General features: G+C 41.1%; 2 protein-coding genes across 2 annotated transcripts; both read right to left on the bottom strand.

Moving 5' to 3' along the window:
• Window positions 1-340: 340 nt before the first annotated feature.
• On the bottom strand, window positions 341-10344 carry vmn2r1 (vomeronasal 2, receptor 1; the record flags this gene model as incomplete). The annotated part of the gene is made up of 15 exons (XM_083914185.1): window positions 341-662; window positions 1081-1280; window positions 1359-1597; window positions 1850-2045; window positions 2143-2303; window positions 3154-3277; window positions 3379-3606; window positions 3734-3854; window positions 5063-5247; window positions 5414-5539; window positions 5665-5856; window positions 5936-6178; window positions 6268-6559; window positions 7297-7467; window positions 10319-10344. 15 exons carry the CDS (start codon window positions 10342-10344, stop codon window positions 341-343), a joined length of 2826 nt encoding a protein of 941 aa, XP_083770311.1.
• gmps (guanine monophosphate synthase) lies at window positions 9319-22217 on the bottom strand. Its single transcript, XM_083914297.1, has 16 exons — window positions 22000-22217; window positions 20395-20567; window positions 20128-20242; window positions 19616-19713; window positions 18745-18848; window positions 18321-18514; window positions 17566-17731; window positions 17078-17229; window positions 16686-16859; window positions 15516-15621; window positions 15236-15351; window positions 13509-13634; window positions 12528-12643; window positions 12269-12399; window positions 11540-11712; window positions 9319-11334 (listed from the first exon to the last, which is right to left on the bottom strand). Exons 1-16 carry the CDS (start codon window positions 22024-22026, stop codon window positions 11233-11235), a joined length of 2073 nt encoding a protein of 690 aa, XP_083770423.1. The 5' UTR covers window positions 22027-22217; the 3' UTR covers window positions 9319-11232.
• Between the last annotated feature and the right edge of the window lie 3736 nt (window positions 22218-25953).

Genomic DNA, 25953 nt, shown 5'->3' with positions numbered 1-25953 from the left:
TGTTGACTTGATTTTAATTCCACTACCACAACTGAAACAACAGCAGATTTAACAGTCTGAACCTGTTAAAATATCTTTTTGCAGGACTCACAGACATCACGGTAAAGCAAGTAAAGTCAAAATTCTGTTAGGACCCTCATTTTTTCCTGAAATAGCAAAGTTTTTGTAAATGTATTTTTGAGAAATCAAGCTATCATTGAGGTAGCAACAATAAGAAAAGGAACCCTAAGCAGTGGGAACAGTCACCCAGTGAAGCAGAGTCACATCTGCCATCTACATTATTTCAAGATATCAGTATTGTGGCTCAGTTTATTTCTTATTATTATTTCTTACCACTCCACTAATCATCAATAGCAGTGGATGCAATCGTAGCATTGACCTCGGTAGCAGCAGTGGCGAGCGAGGCCGAGGTCCCAGTCGAGGTCCCGTCGCGTGGTTTGGCGCGGGGCCTCATCATCTCCTCTGTGTTGCGTTCAGGTTTGACTAGAAGAACGTAACACTTGGGCAGGAAGATGCAGGTCAGCAGGCCGAAGCTGGAAGCCAGGATGGCAAAAATCTGGACGGCAACCATGAACTTGCCACGCGTGCTGAGGTACGCCGGGACAAAGGAGATCCACACGATGAAGAAGACGAGCATGCCGAAGGTCACACACTTTGCCTCACTGGAAGACAGTGTACGTGTCAAAAGAAATGTACTTTACAACTAAATGGCTTATTGAGAGAAAGATTGATAATGTAAAAGGAACAAGAGGAAATGTCATTTTTCACAGATTAATACAAGGGTTTTTGTGTGTTTGTGGCTGCTTTCCTATTCCACATAATTCCTGCAGATGTGTGCACACAGCAAGTCGATGAGGAAGAATACACAGAAGGAAATAATCCCTCCAAACATGTTGCTCTTCAACAAAATGTTTTCGAATGTGATCACGGATCTGTTTTAAACTGCTTTACATATGGATTATATTGCATAATATAAACTGGATTTGAAATTAATGAGTTTTAATTATAATGCAGAAATAATTCCACCGTATACTCAATTTTCCTCCTTTTGTTTACTCTGAAACAGCGTGTGTTTCCTACCTGAAGTGGTCCTCCAGTTTGCGGGCTATGAAGGCGAAGATGAAGGCCACCAGAGCGAGCAGGATGTCGTAGGCGAAGATACAACAGATGAAGATCACAGAGCCTTCATCGCACTCGAGAATGATCTTTATATTCTGGGCAGAGGTGTTCTCGACGGGGTATGGAGGGAGGATGATTAGCCACACTGTGCATGCTATAGCCTGGGTACAAGAATGTCAGATACACTACAGGATCAGGAGGAAGATGCTTGACATCCCTTTATTGTTCAATGTGTTTACCTGTATTAATGTTGCTGCAGCAGCTATCGCCCTCTGGTGGCCACAGGAGAGCCTGTCAACTTCAGGGTTAGCACAGGTGCTGGCATCATTGTTGTTCAGTGTGTTGCTCACAATGACATCAGGACTGTCGCTGTTGGCTGCTGCTTCAGCTGCAGCCTTTGCAGCTTTGGCAGCTGCTTTGGCTCTGGTACGGGCCGCTTTGAGAGTCTGAGCTCTCAGCATCAACACCGCTGCCTTACCTGCATAGATGTTATGTTATATTTAACTGTGAGTATGTTGATGTTGCAAATTAATATTTTATGATTGTAATATTGTTGATCAAGGCACCGAAAAAGGTGAAATACAATCAGGAGAAGACAAAACCACAGTTATAGTACAGTAACTCCCTGTAGACCACAGAGGACCACTGTGCAGTGTACACACATACATACAAAGATATACACACACAACATTACAGTCAAAACAGCACCTTGTTTCGACAGTGTACCCACCCATGATAGAGGAAAGGCAGAGAGCAAAGCCCAGAGCCAGAGCTACTTGGCTTGTCATGCAGCTCCAGTGTTGAGGCTCTCCGAGGAAGACGATGGAGCAGAGGAAGGTCACCACCAGCGAGAAGAGCAGCGAGAAACTCAGCAGAGCATCATTGGCTTTCACCAGAGGGGTGCCGATGTTTGCAACAAACACCACCTGGAAAAAGAAGAACACACATTGTATCTGCTTGCTCTCAACAACACGTAATCTATTGGCATCACAGAGAGGTATGTTTTCCCTGAGAGAGTCTCACCCCGACAGCGATGGTCACTAAAGCGCCGAAGGCTGAGATGACGATGAGAGTGATCCCCAGTGGCTCCCCAAAGGCCAGGAACTCGATGATTTTTGGTACGCAGGTGTCATGAGCATCATTGGACCACTCATCGTAACCGCACAGGATACATGCACGAGCATCTGTCAGAGAGGGGGGTCGTGTTTATCTCTTGCTTTGTTGGGACTGAACAGCAACAGCAAAAGTTAAATACAGTTTAATTTGGTGTCACTGCAAATGCATGATTGTTGGTTTGCTTGAAATTACGAGCAGATAAAATTGCCCTCTAAAACATCACATTCAAGACAAATTCAAGACTTTCCTGATCTAGCATCATTTCAGGGTGACATGAAGATGAATACGATAGGTGTCATCTTTGGATTCTGATGGTTTTTTTTATAGACGCCATGCATCTTTCTATCTGAACACAACTTCCTCACTGTTTGCTTTTTTCAGTAATGCATGTAAAAGCGGGTCGGGGTGCTATATATAGATACTTTGAAAGTATCAAAATTCTCAATCCACTGAGAAATGCACACAGCCTGTATTCAGAATCTGTGTCTATAAATGAACCGTCAGGACTTTTGCACAGTTACTACACTATACAGTGGCGTGCACAGACTTTTTGAAGAGCAGGGGCGAAAATGAAAAAAAGGGCACATATAGCGCATCCTTGCCAATGAAGAGGGCACTTAAGCACGCATGTTTGGTTCCAAAAGGGCACTTTAGCATGTGTTTTTCAACAATTGGGCTGCTTTTTGAAGGGCAGGGGCGAAAAGGGGAAAAAAGCACAGATAGCGCATCCTCGCCACAGGAGGGAACTAAAGCACACATTTTGGCACTTAAGCACGCGTTTTTCAACAATTCGGCCACGAGCAAATTAAAATAAAAAAACTCAATTCATCACTAAGGTTTATATTTCAGTAGAAGTTGTGTTGAGGAAGATACGGTCATGTATATGAGGTACAGTTTGAGTTTAAGCTGTATACTGACTGGTTGAGTTGCTGATCTCTCCATCAGCACAGGGGATACAGTCAAAGCAGCAGACTGGCTCTCCCTGCCGGATTCCCTTCCTGGTGCCCGGCTGGCAATTCTCACTGCACACTGACCGAGGAGGCTGCGACACACAGACACACAAACACACATTGTAGACACACATGCATGTGACACTAATGACAACCTAGAGTTAATGTCTGCCGTGATCGACATGCTGCTGACCTCCAATACATCATTGTTCCACACAATGGAGTCATTCATTATGGTCATCCTGTCCTCTGGAGCTGCTGAGCCATTGTAGTGTCCCACAGTGACATAGGATATGTCCCCGTCACTGTTGACCTTCCAGTTAATGATGTCATAGGCGCCTTCTACATCTCCGTCATCGAAGTAGATCTCTTCGTCCGTGTGTGGCACTCTGTAGTGCACGTTTTTCAGGTAGTACATCAGCTAAGGGAGAGAGTGATGGTCAAACACATGCATATTAAAACTGTTGTTTTTACACACACACACACACACACACACATACACAAACACACACACACGCACGCACACACACACACACACACACGCGTACCTGCCATGGCTCAAAGTTGGTGATGTTAGCACAGCTTTTCCCGACGAATGGCCCCTGACCCTCTTCACAGTGCTCCAGGTTGTGTAAGGCGTGGGCAACAGCGTACACCGCTTTGTACACACTGTGGGGAGACATCATCATCATCATCATCATCATCTTAATCATCATCATCATCATCATCATCATCATCATCATCATCATCATCATCATCATCATCATCATCATCATCAGCCACATTTCCATCAGTATGATTTTAATATTAAAGCGTAGTTCACCCGAAACACAAAAAGAAAAACATATTCTCACTAGAAAGTTCTGCTGCTGCTAACAGTTGAGTGGCTTTAGTTTGTGGTCCATAAATGTCCCATATTGTAAAAAAAAATATTATTTATATTATTAAAAAGCAGGAAAGGGTTTTATTTACTACTGCAGAAATATGCACACAAATTCCCAAACTGTGCCCTTTAAACAAGCCCGTCAGGACTTCTGCATGGTTGTTATGTCACAACTATACTATATATAGGTAGAAAGTGCAGCTACAGTGTCGTTACAGTCATTCCCCAGCTGCAATGACAATGAATGCAGTGCAGAGACACAGAGAGTGCAGATGCAGAAGTATGAACTTAAAGATGAGCATGATAAGGGACCTTTAAAGCAACACCAGCATGTCTTTTTCAGTAATAAAAGCCGGGCAACCATTATATTTAACAGGTTAGCCATTGTTAGCAGAACGCTGTATTTTGTGCTTACAAACACTGTAGCAACATTTCCACAGGTGGAAGATGGACAGCTATGTGTGTCCAATTATTAGATGAGACAGAAGTGAGAATAAACATTCCCGCTGCTTTAACTGCTGTTGATGCTGGGCGCCGCCATGTTGGATTTTGAGGTCGCCGCTCCGATAGAAATTAGTACTTATGAATTCAACTGAAACACAGCATTAATTAATGTGGAACTACTTTTATTCAAACACATAGCCCCTGTGAAAACACTACATTATGTTTGAACTCTGGGCAGTATCCAGAACAGTAATGTTTGAGTTTTTCAAATTTCATTTTGTACTGCTTTTTGCAGCAAAAATGTGATTCCATTGACTTGGATTGTACAGAAATATCTAAGTCCTGCACATAAAAACAAGACTTTCACCATGGCCAGACTATACTTTTTTGTAATTCAGGTGAACTGACCCTTTAATGGTGGCATGTTCTCAGTGGTGGAGGTGAGAGGGGAAATTCCAGGAGCATGAAGGTAAAAAAAAATGTGCTTGCAGTAGTGACACATCTAAAGTCAGTAATATTTGTATTAGCGATATGAGCAGCAAGAACTGACCTGTAAGTGATCCGTAACTGGGAAACATCAGAGTAGGTGTTACTGAGCTGTGCCAGAGACTCACTGCCAATACACAGCCCATCAGGAACCTCCCTCACAGCCCTGGACAGCGTGCCGTTAACTTCCTTGGCCCTCTGTTTGGCCTGCCTCAACGCTTTGCCATAGTCCAATGTGCAGTTAAACAACTATAAGACAAAAATAAGGTCAGGTTTGTTTATGACTCTTCAGTCACTGAATGTTCATCATGCTGAGTTTTCAGTTAAGTGCCACAGATTTTGCATGTGGTTAATTGATGGGTGGAGACAGATCAATAGTCCCCAGCTTGTCAGTTTATCAGCTTAAAAAACACACCGTCTCCCAGAATTCCTCAGTGAGCGGGTCAGCATAGGGGTCAATTTCCAGTAGATGGCGCTGAAGACCTGGGATGTCAGCCCTTTTTACCCCAAAGCCCAGGGTACCACCCAGCAGTGAGCTCACCTGGGTAAAAACATGCACGCTGTTAACTTCAGCTCAAAGTGTGATCTGGAGCATCTGCTTCATTTCGTTTCAGTCAGACGATCAATGAGCTTTCACCCTCAGTCATCACTGGACCGAGCACTCACCCCGGGCTGGTTGATGAGTGCTGAGGTGACCCAGGCTTCGCTGGCGATCCAGGTGCGATTGGTCACATTGTGCCGGAGCAGCTCGAGGATAAGAGGACTGAGGTCCACGTCTGACGAGAAGACCACGATGATCTTGGCTGTGGCCTCAACTACAGTTTCAACAATACGCTGGATGTCCTCTGGGGAACTCACCTTAAATTTATTTTTTAACAGGAATAATCAACAAAATAAAATAACAGGTGGGATGGTGAAATATTGCCTGAAAGGTTACCTTGGGCAGAGTCTCAGAGAAGGAGATGCAGACACCAGCTTCCTCCACCTGCTCCTTGAAGTCTTTGATGCCATACTTGCCGTAGTCGTCATCTGCAGCTATGGTGCCCACCCAAGTCCAGCCGAAGTGTAGCACCAGCTTGGCAATAGCCGTAGACTGGTGTTTGTCGTTGGGAATGGTCCTGAGGAAGGTGGGGAACTGGAACTTACTTTCCAGAGCGGAGCAAGTGGAAGAATAGCTGACCTAAAGATGACAGAGGATACACACATTACTCTTGTTGTAATAACCTTGTTAATTTCTCCTCGTGTTTGTCAAACTCACCATCGGCCTACCTGTGGGAAGTGATAAAGTCCAAGTATCCTTGCTGTGGCAATGGACAGGTCAGAGCCCCCTGCGCCCACCAGAGCAGCAAGAGGGGCCCCGTTCCCACAGCGGTAGTTGGGTACAGCCTCGTCTTGGCCAGTCAGGTAGGTGAGGGTGCCCTCCACAGCCTTGGAGATGGTGAAGCAGGAGTCATATATGACGTAGCCCAGGTCGGTGTCAGGCAGCAGGTCGTCCTTCTTGTTGATTTCGTCGATGGCAAACAGCATGGCCTGGGTCCAGCGGAAGGTACGGAAGTTAAACCTGGCGGGTGATAGAGAGATCGTACATTGTCTGTGAATTCAAGATTAGAAACTGGAGCAGCAGCTTGGCAGCCGCAACGCCAAATAGGGCCAGGGGCGTACAGTGGAGGCCCCCTTCCCTACTTCCTCCCAACCTTAATCTTCCTATCTTTAAACTCAGCTTTCATTGAGATCTCAACTACACACCGGTAAAATTTTGTGACTGCATATGTAGTGAAGCTATCACGGTGGCAAAATTTGGGCGCAAAAAGGCAGACATATAAAAACATATAAACACCGGGCAAAACACTTAAAACCAGTAAGTAAGTGGTAGTTCCCGCTACAGGTGCCTCCAGGATCACATTTCCCCATGATCACACACACACACACACACACACATACACACACGCGCACACACACACACACACACACACACACACACACACACACACACACACACACACACACACACACACACACATATAATATATAATTATATGGACTCAAGTGGCTAATTGGCCCCAGAGGTGCTGCCCTGTTTGATTTCTATAGTGAGATCATGAGGTTAAGAGTCCTTAATAATACAATCTGTGGTTGATACATATTTAACAGTCACATTTTGTCTCATTAAAGGGCTAAAATATTAAATCATTTCACTAAAATAAGCCAATGAGATTACCTAAGACTAGTGTAAAACATTCTTACAACAACTTAAGCGAAACACATGATGAAAAGAGACATATGAGCAGCTCAACTCACCCCTCACACCCAGAGGACACAGGCACCCTGGAAGTGTTGCCATCACTGGAAGCAATGCGCTTGTGGACAGGAAACATCCCCCCAATAACCACCGTCTTCTTCTCTACATCTTTGTAGCCGCTCAGGTTGAACTTAGCTTTCAGCTTGCATGTGGACTCTGCTGAAATAGATCTAGAAAAGTAGAAAAAGGCACAAAATATGAGCAAAAAGCGACCGATTTCCATGCTATGCAGACGCAGAAAAGGAGCCGCGGAGAGCTCTCGCTGTGGCAGACGGCAAAGGAAACTGCAAAGTGTGACAGGTGTCTTGTGTTTTCTCAAGGGAGATGTACTGCATGGGGTGAAGAGTGAAGTGAAGAGGAGGATTCTGGATGAGGGCAGATTCATCTTCATAAAAACATGACACAAGAATAACTTTGTTGGATTTAAGTACATTTTTGAACAAATACCAAAGCATTATGATCTCGTGAAATGTCTATTAAAAGAACTGTGGTTCAAAAACCGGGTTCTGTCTCCCTCCAAGAACACAAACTGAACCCTTGACCACCAAACATACAAAAACACACACTTCTACGTCAAAGAAACATCCCATCATTTAATCTCTCTTTGTGCTCTTTCTTTCCTCCTGTAAGTATAAATCAGTTTATCGTACTGCTCACGGGTCAGATGCGGAGGATAAACTGCCACAGGCCACCAGTTAATTGGCAGCTGCATGTGGTAACTTGTAGTCTTTACACAACTTAACTGTACAGCTACTGTTCCAAAACCGTGCCTCGTCCCCTGAGTGCGGGTCTGCGTGTGTGTTGATGGGTGACTGTACTTGTCTGCTCTTGTCTCTCAGTCAGCGGGGAGAAACACACACCTGAACCCCCGGTACACAGAGGGGCCTCTGCTCGGTAACTGCGCACAAATAAACTGCAGTGTAAACGTCTCTTACAGTAGTTTTACAGTTGTAGGTCAATGTTATTACATGGAATTACACTCAAGGAAAGGTGTCACACAGAAAACAGGAATTTTAAAAAAAAGAGGAGGATATTTTGGGTGTATCGCTCGTGCAGTTGCTGATAAATGATTACCTCCAGCGTGTGATTGAGCCCTCGTGATCTGTTTCAGGCAAATGAGAGACATCTGACTTCTTCTACTGATGAGTTCTGCGAGACATCAATTATATAGTAATTTACAAAATCACTCATTTGTGCGCCGTGCAGACATTTATAGAGGCACATGATTAAACGGATAAAGGGTCTGTATATCCTTCTTTTTGTAGGTTTTGAATAACAACTTCTACATTATACATTATTACAAATATATATGTATAATATTGTTAAATGTTAAATATGTTGTTTGTATAGCTGGAGTTTGAAAAGAAAACAATTTAGGATTATTAAAGTATTTCTGATTCTGATTAAAGTTAATAAAGTGAAGTGAAATACCTTCACTAGTATCCAGTGCAAAGAAAACTGATAATAAATAGGAAACTGGCTTTTTTTTTATATAGTTGGTAAAAGAAATGCACAAGGTTGCATTAGAATCCGCAACCAGAAATAAGAAGTGTGGATATTTACGGAGCGGGGTTCATACAAACTGCATATATGTACGTTCACCTCTACTTGTACCTCTTCCAAACACCAAAAATTATATTTTAAAATCCAGACTAATAAGATGTATTAACTTAATCAAGATCACACAAAATATCTGCAGTCTTGTTTACTTTTCCTGAGAAATAATCACGTTCTTGACAATATTCAAATGTAAATATAGTTAAAATTGCTCCTTCGAATCAATCATGATCTGGAAATGTTCAGTTTGCTTTATTCTTTATTATATCTTGAAAACTGCTTTTGATTTCTTCATTACTTTGCAGCCTTTCTGAATTTTGAGGGGGTTAATATTTACCTTAAGCCAAAACGTACTCCCAAGATTGATACTCTTAAACTATAAAACAAAATGAAAATAGTTATTACAAATGATCCAAAAGGTTATAGTGTGAAGTGCAAAGCAGATAAGTTATTCAATATGGAAGTAAGAAGTTTCAACATGAAGATCTTTATTAAAGCTCAGTTTTCAATTGTACAAATGTCATAGTTGAAACTGCATGCAGTGGCTTGGTTTGAGGCACATTACTAAGGAGAATGAGCATTGAACAAAAATCTTTAAAAAAAAAAACATCAGACATTAAATTGCATAACTTAATCTTATCGATATTGCAATTAAACTACAAAACGTGTCCAATATTATCAGGCGGTTGTTTTCGATGGAGACAAACAATGTAACAGAAAATACACACGTATAAAAGGCAGAAGAGAGGGAGAAACACTAGTAGCAGTTAAGACGAGTTAGGAAAACAAATCAGTTTGCATGAGGAGTATTTTGCCACTAAAGGTTGAGGAGGTAACAGAGGATGAGAGGCACAAAGACAAATACTGGAGGCATGAGAACCACCGCGTCAGAGTGAAATGTCTATAATGGGGAACAATACACTTTTTGAATCCCAGTTAAACCTGAGCACTGTATTCACCGAGGTCTAAATGACGAGACTAGAGATTATGATGTGCTTAATGTTTTGAACAGAAATCTACGCCGTTAATGCCATTTTGAGACACTGCACTTGTGTTAGACATGGCAACATACAGTACTCTTAACCTGACCTTTGACACTACAAAGCGACACACTTAAGGTGATGTTCCCACTGGATGTATGACTTTTTTAAACTGATAAAGCACCAATGCTTTATGGGTCAGAGGGGGAAAGAAAATGTGCAAAAATGTGCCCCTGCAGAACAAAAGAGCAGCCAAATAATGATGAAATGACAACAGCAATTTGCACAATGTGGTTATAAACTCTACTGTACTTCTAATTTTGTTATTGGTTAGTCCTCTTGCCGTGTTTATTCTTCATAAAAAGCATACATATTGCAGCATGAGGAGAAACAGTGTTAAATTCTCCTTTCTGGAGACATTAAGAGTCCAGGTTGGGTCACACCAAAGAAATAAAAACAATAGACCAGGCACATACAAAGTTACCCATCATATTGGCCTCCTGCACACATGCCCACCAGTCATCACACTGAAGCTAATCTTGACTGCTGTACCACTTCATGGACAGCAGGCCACCCAGGAGCAGCTTCAGTGTGACGCTCGTGTCAGCAATTGTAGCTTGGAGAAGATCGTCAGAGGAGCCCACAATGTTATACATCACCACAGCATATTCTACTTTTGGCAAAACAAAAAGCTTAAAAATGATTGATTGGTCACAAAGGTTGTCTGTTCAGTTTGACTTTGAAAGCAACCGTCTTCATAGCACAGTATACAGGCAGAAAGTGTGAAAATGAACAAATTGAGAACATTCTGACTTTACAACAGTGAAACAAAAACATCTGACAAAAAGGCGCAAAACAAATTGCTGAGACTCTTCTTCTGTTCTTTCTTCTCGTGATACATTTCTTTGCTTGTTTTCATGTATAACTCCTCCCATAATGCAACCTGAGGCACTACATCAAAGTCCACTATCTGAACTTTCACAGCTTCTCACCGCTTGCCTCTAATTGTTGACCTTACAAAAAAAAATAAAAAGCAATTTACCGTTTCATCATAGAGAGGAAATACATTGATGTACATAAAAAAAAAATGACAATATATTTTCAATAACCAACACTAATCAGTCCCTATCGCCAAAAATATTAAGACCAGGGAGGAGTGGTGGGGAGAGCAGAGTTGTAGCGCCTTTGCATGTGCGCCCGTCACAGTACGATCCGCCTTCCGTGGGAATGTTGAAGAGAGGGGTGGAGGTACAGGAGGGAGGGAGGGGTTGAGGAAAAGTAGGGAGGGAGAAAGGACAGAAAAAGAGGAGTTCACCAGCCCTCTCTTATATCTGTTGAGAGTGTTTGTGCATTGTGTGTGTGAGTGTGTGTCCTATCCATACGACGTCATGTTGTGTTTTATTCCCACTCCGTGGTGCCAGGTGGTTTGGAGGTCAGGTCATACATGACTCTGGAGATGCCTGGGATCTTCTTGATCTCATTTACCATCTTCAGCACCACCTGGGAAGAAAGACAAGACATATAACTCTTAAAACATTGAACAACAAAAGATAAAACAGAGATGCTCCTTTTCATCGGTAATGCTCAATCCCTGAACCTAGGGGAGTATCCATGAAGGTAAGATAATGAAACCAAAAGAAGTAACTAAGAAATAAACTAAGAAATACACGAAAACACTGAGTTGAGAGGCTGAATCATGGTATACCTCCTCTGGGATATGGTTGCCTGGCATGGCAGGGATGCCAGTCATGAAATCGCTGGTGATGAAGGTGCGGACCACGACACTGCGTCGGCAGGATGGCTGCTTTTGCAGTGGGTCACGGTCAAAGTGCAGGGGGGTCAGGATGACGGGCATCTGGCTGATCTTACCGGAATAGCCTGGAAGAGAAACCGAAGACAAAAAAAAGGTAAACAAAAAAAAACGCTTTACTGTCCGACACCGTCCGACTGAATATAAAAAAACATTTTTGAAAATAATTGTGACAAAGAGCAAGAAAAGTTGGTATGTGGGAGTTTGATCACATTGCTGTAGGACCTTGGAAATGCCTTGAAGCAAAAAGGCGTACATCATTCTACGTATATGGACCATTTATATTATATCAAATGTGGATACAATTATGTTAAAAGCTCATAATCTTAAATGAGCACAGAGTGAGACCACGGACAGTCCGGAAAGTTCAGAAATATCACAAAAGAAAATTATTCTCACCAGAAAACTAAATTTCGGTGTGCCTCTGGGGAAACATTAAACTACCCTGAAGTATGCAGGTGAGTAATACCAGGCTTTGTAAAAGGAGTGAATGGCTTTAGTTTAGATAAATTGTATTGTTTGTATTGCATTGCTCACACATCTTCCCCAATAATCTGTAATGCTTCAACGGGGCTTTCATAGGTCTAAATTAAAATGTTTGAAATCACTTGGACACACACTTACCAGACTCTCTTAGGATAGAGTGAGCTACAAAGTCAGCCTGTCTGAGCGTGCTCAGAACACCTGTGGTCAGGAAGGTTGGGGTAATGTCTGTGGGCGGCTCTTTCACGTGGGACCCAAACACATAAACAACTCTAGAAAAGGAGAGAAATGAATGAATGGCTGTATGTTCTACTCATCATTGACACCACTGAATGTGTAATGTGGCATATTATGGAAGAAGGATGAAGAGTAAAGCTGTAAGTAAAGATGTGTGTATTACCTATTGATGCTATGGCACATGCGAGGGATGAGTCTGGCCAGGAACATGAGAGATTCCCAGTGTGGAGACTCTTTACTTGTGACAGCACACACGTAACTGTAGGATCGGCAATCACCCTGAGACAGAACATTTATTTTAGGCATTTTAACAGTCATAATCAAATTAAGTTTATTAAAAAGTCAGAGTAACAATGAAAATAAAACAAAAGAAAACAAATCGTAAAGTAAACAGGGAAGTTTCTATAAATAGAGTCTGCATACTTCGTCTGTTTTCACTTCCAATAAATTCCCCAAGCAATAAACGCTGCCTGTGTTTGTCCACTGTCTCCAGTCTGGCCCACAATTTGAGGTTTAGGGTAAATTTAAAACTCTGGCTTCTAACAGGAAGTAATAAGACACACCCACACAGTCACTGGCTGACTGTAATGTTTGGGTGAGGAAAGTAGTCATGATCATCCTTTTCTCCAGGCAACACTGAAGGTCAGTATAAACGACTGGAAAGTGATGTGTTTTTGCCATGTTTGGCTACAGAGCACACTCTTTGTATGTGTCGGACTATCATCAGTCATCAGAGAAGTTGAGGAAAAAAATAGTTACAACAGATCCCTGACTTGGCTAGATAAAGTCCAACAGTAAGAAACTGAGAGGCTTTGTGTGGGTGGGTACGTCACTTGGTTAACCACTAAACTATAGTTATAACACAGCGAGACGAACGGTTTCAAGCTTCCTCTGCCTCTGGACATGCGTCAGTATTCCTAAATGCATTTGAATTCTCCACATACATGTAAATCCAACTGGTCCTAAACAAACTTTGCTACTGGTCTACTCTGAAACCATTTTGACTTTTGTAGATGGATAAGATGTAAACTGTACAAATGTGTGGCCCTTAAGACCCTCAAATTGTCAGTAAAGGGCTGGGCAGTGAACACAGAAGATAACAATACAGATTGGGTTTGATGACTTGATTGACCAACAGGATTACCTGGACGCCGACAGTTTTGATGGGCAGCAGGAAGGCATTGAGTGAATGAAGGCTGGTGATCTGCATGAGCTTTTCTTCCTCCTCGTCAGATATGCACGACTTGACTCTTTGCAGCAAGGCATGGGGCTGGAGGGGGGAGAGAGATTTACAGCAGCATGTTTTATTGAAACAGAAAGGAACGAGTCCTAAGAAAGAGCTCTGTCTATCTTGTGACCACTTTTTACTTATTTTGGGAACACACAAAAAAAAAGAATCATAATGTCAAAGTAGACATAACGTAGATCAACTCTGCAGCAAACCAGCCCGTATGTAGAGTAACTTCTGTATGTGGGCTCCTTTTTGATGGGTGACTGGCAAAAGTCCCCCTTTTAGCAGCAGAGTGAACACAAGGTACCAAAAACAAAACATTTCTAAATCATTTGGCTTTTGGTGCAACGAGGAAGTAACCAGAGAGGTTTCACATTATTAATCAGTCAGGACAAACAGACACAAATGTCATCTCATTTGGTAAGTGGGTAGAGCGTCCCCCAAACTGCCCCTGCTCATGACTTACTAATATTTATTTCTAGATTTTGTGACAAATTAACAGATATACCAAGTCTTAGGCTTCTGAAGGACACAAAGGCTAAATATGCCACACACTATTAAAGATGTTATTAGTTCACTGAAAATACTGGAAGTGCCAATTCCCTCAGTCCTCCATCTGTCTTTGACTTGTTTGGAGCCGAGCACTACCTCTAAACTTTGACATGAGGATATTTACAGTGAGTTCACTTGTTAAGAGGGGTGCTTTCAGTGAACAACTAAATTAGTACTCAACTAGAATTACTGTCTTTCAGTTGTATGCCTCTGGCAGCCAGTCAAATTTCAGTTTATGTCTATGGTTTACATCCATGTCGGTCCAATAATATACTGTATGTAGGGAAGACTTTTAAGGAAATTGATTTAAAAAAGGTTTTAGCACAGAAGATCTTAACAATCACAGTTTTGAGATTAGAGTCACCAATTTCGTATCCAGCCAACTGTCTCCCCTCCTGTTCCTGAGTTATGGCGTTGAATAATGGTCAGAAACATTGTCACATTGAAGTTGACCTTTATGGATATAAAAAGTCATCGCTTCATTATTTGATCCTGCTTGACATTTGTGTGAAATGTTGTCATAATTACTGTATGAATTCTTGAGTTATGGCCCTTGGACCACCAAAACTTACTCAGTCATGAGTAGCCTTGATTTGTGCAAAATGTGAAGACATGACCTCAAAGTTCCTGAGATATGACTTGTGAAGAAATGTCAGTTATAAAACTAGGAAAAAAAGAAAATATGATGCACAGACTCAGGGCTCTTTAAAGAGATTTCAAAGAAAGTTGCCCTTTCTAGACTATGTTGCAACAAATTTGATGCAAACACTTCAGATTAGTAGCAACACCCACATCTCTACCCAACACGCCTCAATCCTCCTTTCGTTCTTTTTCTGTCTGTATTAGTTTGCCTTCATTTGTTCATTGTGTTGCCATTAAAAATACGAGTGATTCATGTATTTAAGATGAGGATTGTTTCCCCATGAAACATAAAAGAAAATGTGAATGCTCAAGTGGTGTATCAGTATAAACTGTTGAGAGTATGTTTGTGGGGTTGTCACCCAAACTTTGCAGAAAAAGAGGCAGTGAGTTGGTTGTTTCATGATATTTCCCATCATATTTTCTTTATGCATCTGTATTGTTCTTACCTTTTTGACACTTGCAGAGAAATCTGTGACAATTTTGAGGATGTTGTTTGTTTCAGCAAAGTCCTTACAGATGTAGGGCTCCTCTGCACAAATCACTCTGATGGACAAACCGGGACCTACAAGGAAAAGCAGATTTTTTAGCAAATGTAGTATGGGTACAAAAGAGAAAGAGAGAGGAGAAAATGGTAGTAAGAGATCATCACTGAGCATTATACTAACAATCACTTTTGTCAGGTTATTGTAGAGCAGTCTCATCACAGGGATGCAATTATGTACTTGCCAGGGAAAGGGTGTCGAGAAACAATCTCCTCTGGAAGGCCCAGCTCCCTCCCCAGTGCTCTGACTTCATCTTTATGGAAATCTTTCAGTGGTTCGATTACTTTTCCCTGGAGGATCACAAAGGAGTGGCATCAGCATAGCAACAGTGTGGGGGTGAGTGAATGCTTAGGTGTTGCATAGTTGTGCATTTATATAAAAGAGCTGAGCAAAACAAAAAACACCAAATAATGTATGAGCAGAAAACAGCTAATAAGGAGGAGAGTGAATGTGAGTGAGTGCTCCTTCGAGTGTAGTCTAATATTGAACTGTTGAGGAAGTAAAGCCTCTTTAGGGGACGGAGGATGATGTAGAAATGTTCATTTTAACATTTGCAATCCAAAGAAAAAGATTTCTAGGTATTTGCCTTCCTCCTAGTTTAAGAACTCACTCACACTGTCCATCCATACCGTGCCCAAACAAGTACCCTAAAGCACGGGGCACAATGCGGATGGACAGTGTGAGTGCGCCCTAAACGGCAAAAGCAGACTTCAGCATTGAGCAGAGGCTAATGTCTCTCTTGTATCATGCAGTCCTTCATGAGATACACAAGAGCACAGTCTGATAGTCTGTCTGTAGCACTGCAGTATCAAACTGTTTTTCTGTGCTGACAGAAAAACTATTCTTATGATAGGTGACTTGTATCCTCTGCTGTAATAAATGCACCATTCATGGTACGTTAGTAAGCAAAACTAATAGACATACTATGGTTTTTAATGTTTAGAGGTTGTGCCTTGTTGTCCGCTGGAATTGTGCAATATGTTTTCCACTGCAGGAGTCATTAGGTCAAAACAATTTGAAACAGTGATGCGTGATCCCCACAGCAACAATACATCATATTGCTATATATAATTGAAATGACTTTAGGCGATGAGCACAAGCTATTTAGCAGAATCTATGTGCACCAGTTATGAAGTTTGACAAATTCTGCCATTTCTGCACTTGACCGTCCGATTTCTCACCGTAATTTGTCAATTTTCAACTTCAAATGATTATTATTATTCTGCTTTCCTACTTGTCTTATGGCATAAATGTGCTGTACCCACCTCACTGAATATGCTACCCACACACGGAAGCAGCATGCATCACAGAAAGTAATTTAGTATTTGTGTCTGTATGCGCAAGTGTGCAGTACCTCATCTCTGAGTTTGCGGATGAGCTCAGTGTCATTGTGGTGGGTTTTGATGACCTCTGCCTTGCCGCTGGCAAGATGAGAAGCACTCTCAATGAGATCAGGCCGCAAGGTACCCTGGGCCAGGAAAACCTCTTCTGGCTTCAGATTCATCTCTCCTATCACTTCATTTGCCACCTGTGTAGCAACACAATTAATTAAGTCGGACAGTGAACAAGAAAATTAAATACATACAAAGCAGCCATATTGGAAGATGTGAACAAATGTGTAGTAAAGAATTCAGGTGAGCTGACAAAGAAATACATGGCAACAAGGATCTAGAGCAGACAAGGTTTTATGTATTCATATATAACATATTTGTATATTTAGAAATTTGATTAAAACAGAGTACTCACTTTGACAAATGTGTCTCCAATGATCTTTCTTTTCTCTTCTGGGTTGGTAGTCATGTTCAAAGTCTTGCTGATGCGTTTTCGTGGCGTCCTGTCTTCCTCGGAGATGGGGAGGGTTGTCGTCCCGTTGTAGAAGGTGTGAGCAGCATTTACCACTAAATGGAGCCACATTTTAGTGGAGAAAAAGAGAAAGGCAGACGACATATTTGGGTCACAACATGCAAATGCTCTTCTCCTATATCACATCAAAGACAAAATAAATATATAAATATATATAGAATAAAATACTTCAGTATCATGTACTAGAAGAGTTGCAACTGTAATTTGCATTACTGATCAGTCATTTAGACAATAAAATGTAAAATCCTAACGTGGCAATATAAACCACAAGAACATGTATAAGGGAGTACCATGGGATGTACTGCTTTGACCTGTAAAGTCTTACTGTACCATCCCTATTTCATTTAAACCACCAGGACTTTGGCCCCTACCTTTCAGTTTGATGCCCAGCTTGGTGAGGGCCTCCTCCACACTCTGACTCTCTCTCTTCCTCATGAAGCCGTTGTCAATGTGAACTGCTATCACCTGGTCCTGGTTAAGAGCTTTGTTGAGGAGAGCTGTGCAAACGGTTGAGTCTACTCCACCGCTCAGCAGCACCTGAATAAATCATTAGAAACAGTCAAACTATGCTAAACTACATTTGTGAACATGCTGGATTAATGAGGAAGGATTAAACACCACAACAGGAACTCTTGGTAACCAAAAATGCCACTCTTGCCAGATGCTAGTGCAGTAACCAGCTAAAACGTATAGTAAGAGTATAGTAAGAGTATAGTAACAGATAGTGAAAGATGTGTCACTCAGACTGTAGGCTGTATGTATTTATTTAAATATAAATCCTGTACTTTGAGCCTTTTTTTTATAACACTAATTTATCGCCTTCACACTCCCCTGAGATGAAGCCCAGTTTGAAGCTGCTCAGGGAGTGGAGTACCTCTTTTCAGATAAAACAGGGTTTAATTTGAGAGTTTAATTGGTTCTACTTTTCTTTCCACCACTGCTGTCAACACTTCACACTCAGCACCACAGCTTTAGACTTTCAGTCAAATCATCTCCTAATGTAGGTGAAAATGTGCTAAGAAAATACATTTTCTTCAGCTTTCTGCTGTTCCTTCCCTTTTTAAAAGTACTCTCTTTGCACTCTCCATCGACACACACAATCATGAAACAATGCCGTTTTACTCACCAGCACTTTGGACTTGTCTACTTTTTCTCTGATGTCGTTGATGCACACCTGTTGGCGGTTCTGTACAGTAAAATTACTTGTGCATCCTGCAATCTCGAACAGGAAGTTACGCAGCATCTCCATGCCTCTCTCCGTCAAGTCGACTTCAGGGTGAAACTGTGTTCCATACAGCTTCTTCTGTTCGTTAGCAATCCCTGGTGGGGAAAACAGATGTGGCAGAGGACTGTTAACATTTATCCCCCTAAATGCCACTTAACCAGACTCAGATTATACACTGTCAGGGGCTGTTTCAGATGTGAGTACATAGATAAAGTCAGGGGCTCTCTAAAACAACCAAACAAATATAGCCGTTAATTTCGAACTCACATGTGAGTCTGTGACAACAATGTAATTTTAGATTATGTTAAACTTGTGTTCTGCTCACCGGCAATGATGTTCCCTGACTGAGCCACCACTTTAAAGCCATCAGCCACTTTATCCACACTGTCTCCATGGGTCAGCAGGACCAGTTCCTCCTTCTGAAGGCCTCTGATAAGATAAACACACTGATGTCACATGATGTGTGGTGTGTAACAACATTTCATATAACAGTTATACGTTTCCAGGCCCTGCTTTCACTGGGTGCATGTGAGTTAGGTGTGAGGGGCAGACAGTAAAAAAAGAAAAAAAGACTGCAGCCATCTATTTTAGACTCTGCAGTATTTGTGTAACAACCAGGGGGAAGTATGTGACTGCTGGAATGCTTCTGCAGTTCACCTAATAAATATGACACTGGAACAAACCTGTTTAGCAGCAGTAGTGTGCTTTACACAGCCTACCACATTTTTGGCCTTGGTTATTTACGAGAAGAGGTGGTACTGTAAGTTTGCTGACTGATCTAGAAAAAATTAGTCATTTTTAGGGTTGAGTGACAGGGGGATTACATTGGCTTCTTCAATAGGTTAAATTCATGGAAAAGACTCTATTCGCACTCCCTCTGCAGCTGCATGCACTGGCAAACGCCAGCTGAAGAGGCGATGATGGCCAGTAAAAAAAATCTGCTCAACCCTGGTTCCTCTAGAGTGATACATAGACATTTCATATACTAATTTAAGCCCCTTTCACACATGCACTACAAACCTCTAATTATATAGACAATAAAAGCTTAAAATGCAAGGATGTGTAAGGATGTCAACTCCAGTAGGCCAATTTATACTACATTTTATATTGACATACATTATAATAATAATAATAATAATAATAATAAGACATGTAAAATACTTATTTTTTGTGATCCATTTGAGCAGCCATATTACCTGAAGAGAGAACAAGTGTTGTCCAGTCCAATACTGAACACTCCATCTTCCCTCACACACTTTTTGTGTACTGTGCCGCCAAAAACTTTATTCATCATCTGTAACGCGCACGCACACAAACACCAGAGTTAACACTCAGACACAAAAATGACATGTTAGTGTGATTTTCCAAAGACATTACAGCTGCCAGCTGTCTAGAGAAATGTGCTAGAGAATGTATGACTGCTGGTTTTAATTTCCAGGCTAGATGGGAGAATTGAGTGAGAAATGCTCTCCTCTCCCTCAGCTAGTGTCAAGGTGCCCTTGAAGAAGATTGTGGGGTCACAGCTGGCCCAGGAGAGCCGAACAACAGCCTGGAGTAGAGTGATGGTAAAGTGTAGCTACTCATTGTGAATGTGTGTAACACAAATGCTTCCTTGAACACAGGCCTTGTGGAAGAAGGATGGGTAACCTAATCAATATAAAAGCCAGCCATGACATAATTTTGTGTATGTATGCATGTGCATAGATACCTGCATCCCATAGCAAATCCCAAGGACTGGCTTTCCAATAGTGAATATGGCAGGGTCGAACCAGGGGGCATCTTCTGCATACACAGAGGCTGGACCTCCTGAAATGATGATTGCCCTAAGAAGGGGAAGGGAGAGAAAACAAACAAGTAAAAATGTGTATGTGTATATGTATATATATATAAAATGTATAGTTTTCTAAAACATATTCTAATGACAAAATAATTCCCTATCATCGTCATCTTTGGATCATATGCTTCTCAAGCTCACCTGTAGCCCTGTTCTCTGATAGCAAAGGCTGGGGTCTCCAGAGGGAGGATTTCAGAGCGTACGCTCATCTCTCGCACCCGTCTGTCAATCACCTTGCCATACTGGGCCCCCGCATCCAGGATCGCCACCGCCCCCTCACATGATCCATTCTGCTCTGCGCTGCTGATCTCCAGCTGTGGACACATTCAGAAACAATAGACACATTGTTTTGAGTGCTTGTGTTGTGCTGAGCAGGTAGAAAAGTATACATCCACAGTTGCTTTTGCACACTACTGTTTTACTAAAGGATTATGACTAGCCCACAGAAGATGCCGTATTAATGCTGCATTTAGTATCGACTGTTTGATGGGGCTTTTGTTGATGTGGTGCAAGGTAATCCACTACTCCTTGAATCTGGCTCCACTTCTGGCCTCACAGTGGATAATTTGACTCATTAAGGCCTAACATAATTATGAACATGTGAGCTTCAATACAGACAAAGCTGTCACTCTTGTGAAACGTGCTGTAACCATTCAGCCCCATCAGTAGAATCACATGAAACCCACTAGTTCGTCAGAGGTTATTAGTGACCGGGCTATGCTGTTTCGCTTTGACACAACTGTGGTGTTATTTTATGAACATATGCGCAGGTCAATTGTGAAACACATTGCAAGTGCAAGAACAATATTGAATGCCTGATTATTAATCTCCATAATTAACACAAGTGGGTAAATGAGAGTAAGAAAAGAGAAACCTGATCCCACGTGGTTTGTGGAAACACTTCCGCTGTAGAATGTTTCTGACAACAACTGCTAACGTTACACATCACCTCTGATTTGTTACAGTTAAGTCATTATCGTTACGACATACGGTTGGTAATAGAAAGCAGCTCTGATCACGACAGAAATGCTCGACAGTTTCTGCAGCAGAACTTTACCAAATCAGCGGGTAACATCGCAACAGTGGCTCCAGTTGTCAGTTGGCTCATATTAACGTTAGCTTAGTGACGACGTTAGCAACGGTTAACGTTCCATTAACGTTAGCTTGGTGACGATGTTAGCGAATCTGTCAGTTGACGTTAACGGTCCATTAACGTTAGCTTTAAAGTGTGACAGCAAGCCGCGTCAAATAAATTAAGTTTACCACAAGTTAAAATGTCACTTTCCAAAAAAACGAACGTCCAAAGCAGTCGTAATATAATACTTTCGGTTCGTAGTACTATCATTACAAATTCGGCTATTAGCCTGTTAGCATCACGTCCTGCTAACTTAGCGGAGCTATGCTAAAAACCCACGCGGTGCTTGGAGGCAACGGGAAGAAATAGAAGAAGAAGAAGCCAGCTACGTCTAATGGTGTGAAACATTCATGCTAAACATACTAAGATACAGCTTGTCTAGTTAGCAGCTGTGAGCAACATGTTAATGTAATACTGCAACAGGCACACAACGGCGGACTCATGGCTCCTCAGCGGAACTGGTGGTAACGTTACATGCTCCCTAACTTTCCCCCCCGAGGTACACACAGGCCATGATTAACCGGGGGGACTACGCCAGCAAACAGGGTCCTAACACGAAGTCAACCGGGCTACCCAGTACCAGAGCAGCGGGTACCCCCAGCTCCACTGACCTTGCTGTCTCCGTTGCACAGAGCCATGGAGGACTGCCGTGTTGTGGAATGAGCTCTCCCCTTCGCCTCGGTGTCCCAGAGAGAGAGAGAGAGAGAGATGCTGGTTAGTTAGCTCCTGGCTCAGCACGCCGACTACTGTTTCAAAAGCAGATGGGGGTTGTTGTTGGGTTGGAGATGGGTTGCTGTCAGTCTCTTCCACCTCTTGGCTGGGAATAACTTTCTCAGTGGGAACAGACTAAATAAATGTGTGTGTGTATCATGGGGTGGAGCGCAAAGTTAAATCCACAAAATGAGAGTGGCCACCAAGAGGGCTGGGCTTACAGACAGCATGGTAGAATTGACTGATCATGCTTAAAATATGGGTAGCCATCATTTTTTACATGTATGGACATTTGCCAGTCCCTGACCCCCTAATAGTTCAGGGGTGTCCAAAGCAAAATGAAAATTTCATGACAAATTATGACCAGCAGCTGTCAGACTGTACAATCAGCACTGCTCCCAGTAGACCACACACCAAAACAATAATACAAAATAATGACAATCTCAATCACAATGTGCAGTACTTTTATTTTTCCTCTGTGCCTAGTGTACATTTAAAATACTTCTGCATATATTGTTCCTGTTATTCTTATATTTTTACATTTCCCTGTGTTTATATTGTTCATATTTGTTTCTGTATTTTTTCTGCAATTTATTGTTTTTTATTGATGCTTTTTCTATGTGTGCTATCCACTTCTGCTGCTGTAAATAATACATTTCCCCTTTGTGGGACTAATAAAGGAATATCTTGTCTTACCACATAATACTGACACTGACATATAAGATGAGATAGAACTTTATAAATCCCAAAGGAAATGCTGTCCCAGATGGCTCCCAAATTGCAGTAGCAATTACAAAAACAACAGCAATACAAGATAACAAAAGAGCTCAAATATAAAAATAAAGTGTCTAAGGAGTAAAATGCAAATGACATAACATGACGTAAAATAGATATATTGCACATAATATAGCGCATGGTATTGAATTTTAAAAATATTGCACATGACATTGAAAGGTAATACTGAACATTTTATTGATACTATAATTCTCAGTCCAGTCTCGGTTTCCTTAGACAAAACTGGGTGAGGACGAGGGCACATACATGCATAAACATACCTTTCACACTATAATTCATTTTATAATGCAGTATCAATACAAAGTTTTGTAGAAATTCAGCTGAGAAAATGCATCTACATACAAAAAAACATGGTAATGTATTTTTTTGGCTTATCCAGTGAATTCGATGTCTAATGAATCCTATAAAGTCAATATAAGGATAAGGCAGCACTGCTCATTTATTTGCAACATTGCCAACGACAGTCTAATACAAATAAGGTGGTATAAAAGGGATCGCTCTCTCAACACACTTCAATAGTGTCACGTTATATGTTGTTGAATACGTCTACAGAGCCTCATACCTCAGACTGTTGTCAGACAGAAAGCAAGTATGTGAGAGGCCCCCTGTACTTTAACACATCTACTATATGTTCCAGGAATTTTTCTCTCTCCATTTATTTATTACATATAAATTACAACATGAGTTACCTTCAGGCTTATTGTTAATATGTAGGTTTTGTAGTTTTCCCTTGACACATTCCTTTTTTTGGTTAATGATAACGTAGCTGTAGTATCCTTTTATTCAGGCTGTGTTATTACATGGTCTCACAAATCTCCAACCTGCAGTTCCCTGACAGCGGAAGAGGAATGTCACAGCAAAAACACAAGTTCAAGTGTGAAAAGTCCACTTTGGACTGAGAAAGTTAGTCGTTCCATGTTATCTTTAAACAGTAAATGCTCTTTTTCCAGGTGTTAGATATAGATAAAACTATAAAGGATTAAACTCTGATGGTTTCTTAAACAAATTCATTTTCAAATAGAGAAAGGCAATGGTTTCCAACCTGAGTGTGGCAAACATAACAAGGGGAAATGTGTAAATACAACTGTACAGTTTAATAGACCTGTTCAAAGCACACAGGTGCAACTAATTACATCAATAATTGTGGCATAGCATTTCGATAGCTGCTGGAAAAGAGTCACCATTAATGTTATTATTTACACCTGTGCGTGCTCTCTGCTATGACAAGTCAAAATATCTGCTATGAAAAACGCTACGATTCTCATTCGTTTGGGAAGAATAAAGACGAACATTATTTAGGAACCACTACTTCCAGTGAGAAGTAATACATGCCTGTGTACCAAACAGAGGTTACGATACTCAGATGTGATGATATCAGCACCATCTCGTGGAAAATGTCATGAAAAACACTTAACTCTTTATTACCATGAAAAAAAAAACTAATTCTTGATTGACTCTAAGCCAGTGCACAAAGAATATTGACATACAGCATTTCCTATTTAGGTAACTGGTCAAACAGACTTTACTGTGAGCGTAACTGGATTCCTCCACCTGAGACTAAAGCTGTTGAGAGTTGAACCTCTGTTTCAGGTAGTTTATTTAAGGGATATCATCTATATTTAGACAAAGATCATCTTCACAAGACAGGTGGACGGAGTGATAATGCAGGCCCATATAATAAGAGTTGATATCGGCTTTTATCAGTGCATGTTCACAAACAAATTTGAAATTAATTAGAGTAGAAAAACAACTGAGACATAATAAATAAGTAGATACCCAGTTTGCCCAGTTGGTGAAAACTCACTGAAACATGGATGATCACTGAAAAGAGCAGGAGTCAGTGATGTGCTTAAAAAAGAATAAGGCAACTTTTGCATGCGATTATTATGTGGATTAAGCAAGGTCCTTGTATATAAACTGCTTATTTTTTTTGCATGTACAAAAATAAAGTTGCAATTTAAGTCAACTTAATTGTATTATGTAAATAAAATGAGACTAGTCTCTTTTTATTTAGACAATACATTTGAAAGTAAAATCGACATCAACATTTCTCTGGTCATTTTAAGTGTGTGAGCTGCTTCACTTGAGTTTGAATGGCCCCTTTGTTATCAAATTTTACCTTGTTAACAACTGCACTAAAATAAGCTGTATGATAGACAAGAGCGAGGCCTTATGATGTAAACCTTTATGGTCATTTAACACAGGAGAGTAGCAGCCACTGATGCTTAAAAGTATGCAGCACAAACATGATAATACTCAACATAGACGGCCATGTTCTGAACAGAAAAATTCAAAGGACTAACAAAAGTAACCTTTTTCTCAGTGTGTTATCACATGCTGCTCTGACCAAATATGACTGTGTGTTGTCACATGCCATCTGTGTGGATAAGGAGCTTCACGTGCACTCAGAGCAACCACAAGGCAGAGCGCGCTGTTATTCATTACGGTGTAATGGGTGCGTCATGACCATTACCAAATGACCCTCTGATGGAGGAGGAGAATGTTTCAGTGAGGTTTCCAGCCAAAGAGATTTTAGATCCATTACATCCTTCTAAAATTTTTAACTGTATTTTTATTGTTGACTTTAATTTGGATCATACGAGTTACAAACCTCACTGCCTCACTGCTCTTAAACCAAATTCAATTGGCAATGATGTCCACGACATTTCAAACGTTCCGATTATTACAAGACAGTACAGAGAGGCAAAAGCTTACTTCAAACAATGCCTTGGTTATATAGAAACATGGTATTTTTCCAGTATTGAAACATATCATTTCTGTTTAGGTATAGAACATCCTCAGTTAAATTGCTTTTGTCATTTCCATCACATATTTGGCTGTTAATCCCAGATATCTATCTAAAAAATGGGACTTCTGTGTTTAAATTTGGACGACACATTCATGTTTAACTATTCATAATCATAATAATCCAAAACAAAACAGCATGATCACAGTGACAGACTTTACATGATAAGACATAAACTTTATTTATATAGCACATTTTTCTACTTAGATGCTATGTGCTTCACAATGAATGTATTAATGTCTTCCAGTCCTAT

The sequence above is a fragment of the Echiichthys vipera genome, assembly GCF_963691815.1.
Source record: "Echiichthys vipera genome assembly, chromosome: 5".
In the NCBI taxonomy this organism is placed as follows: Eukaryota; Metazoa; Chordata; class Actinopteri; order Perciformes; family Trachinidae; genus Echiichthys; species Echiichthys vipera.
This window is presented reverse-complemented; position numbering and strand designations above follow the sequence as displayed.

Excerpts from the sequence above, each read along its gene's own strand:
- gmps (XM_083914297.1), bottom strand. The coding sequence starts at position 22,026 with ATGGCTCTGTGCAACGGAGACAGCAAG. Across the intron at positions 20,568-21,999 it reads TGTGCAACGGAGACAGCAAG|CTGGAGATCAGCAGCGCAGA; the intron begins GTCAGTGGAGCT and ends ATGTGTCCACAG. Across the intron at positions 18,515-18,744 it reads GTCAGGGAACATCATTGCCG|GGATTGCTAACGAACAGAAG; the intron begins GTGAGCAGAACA and ends TTTCCCCACCAG.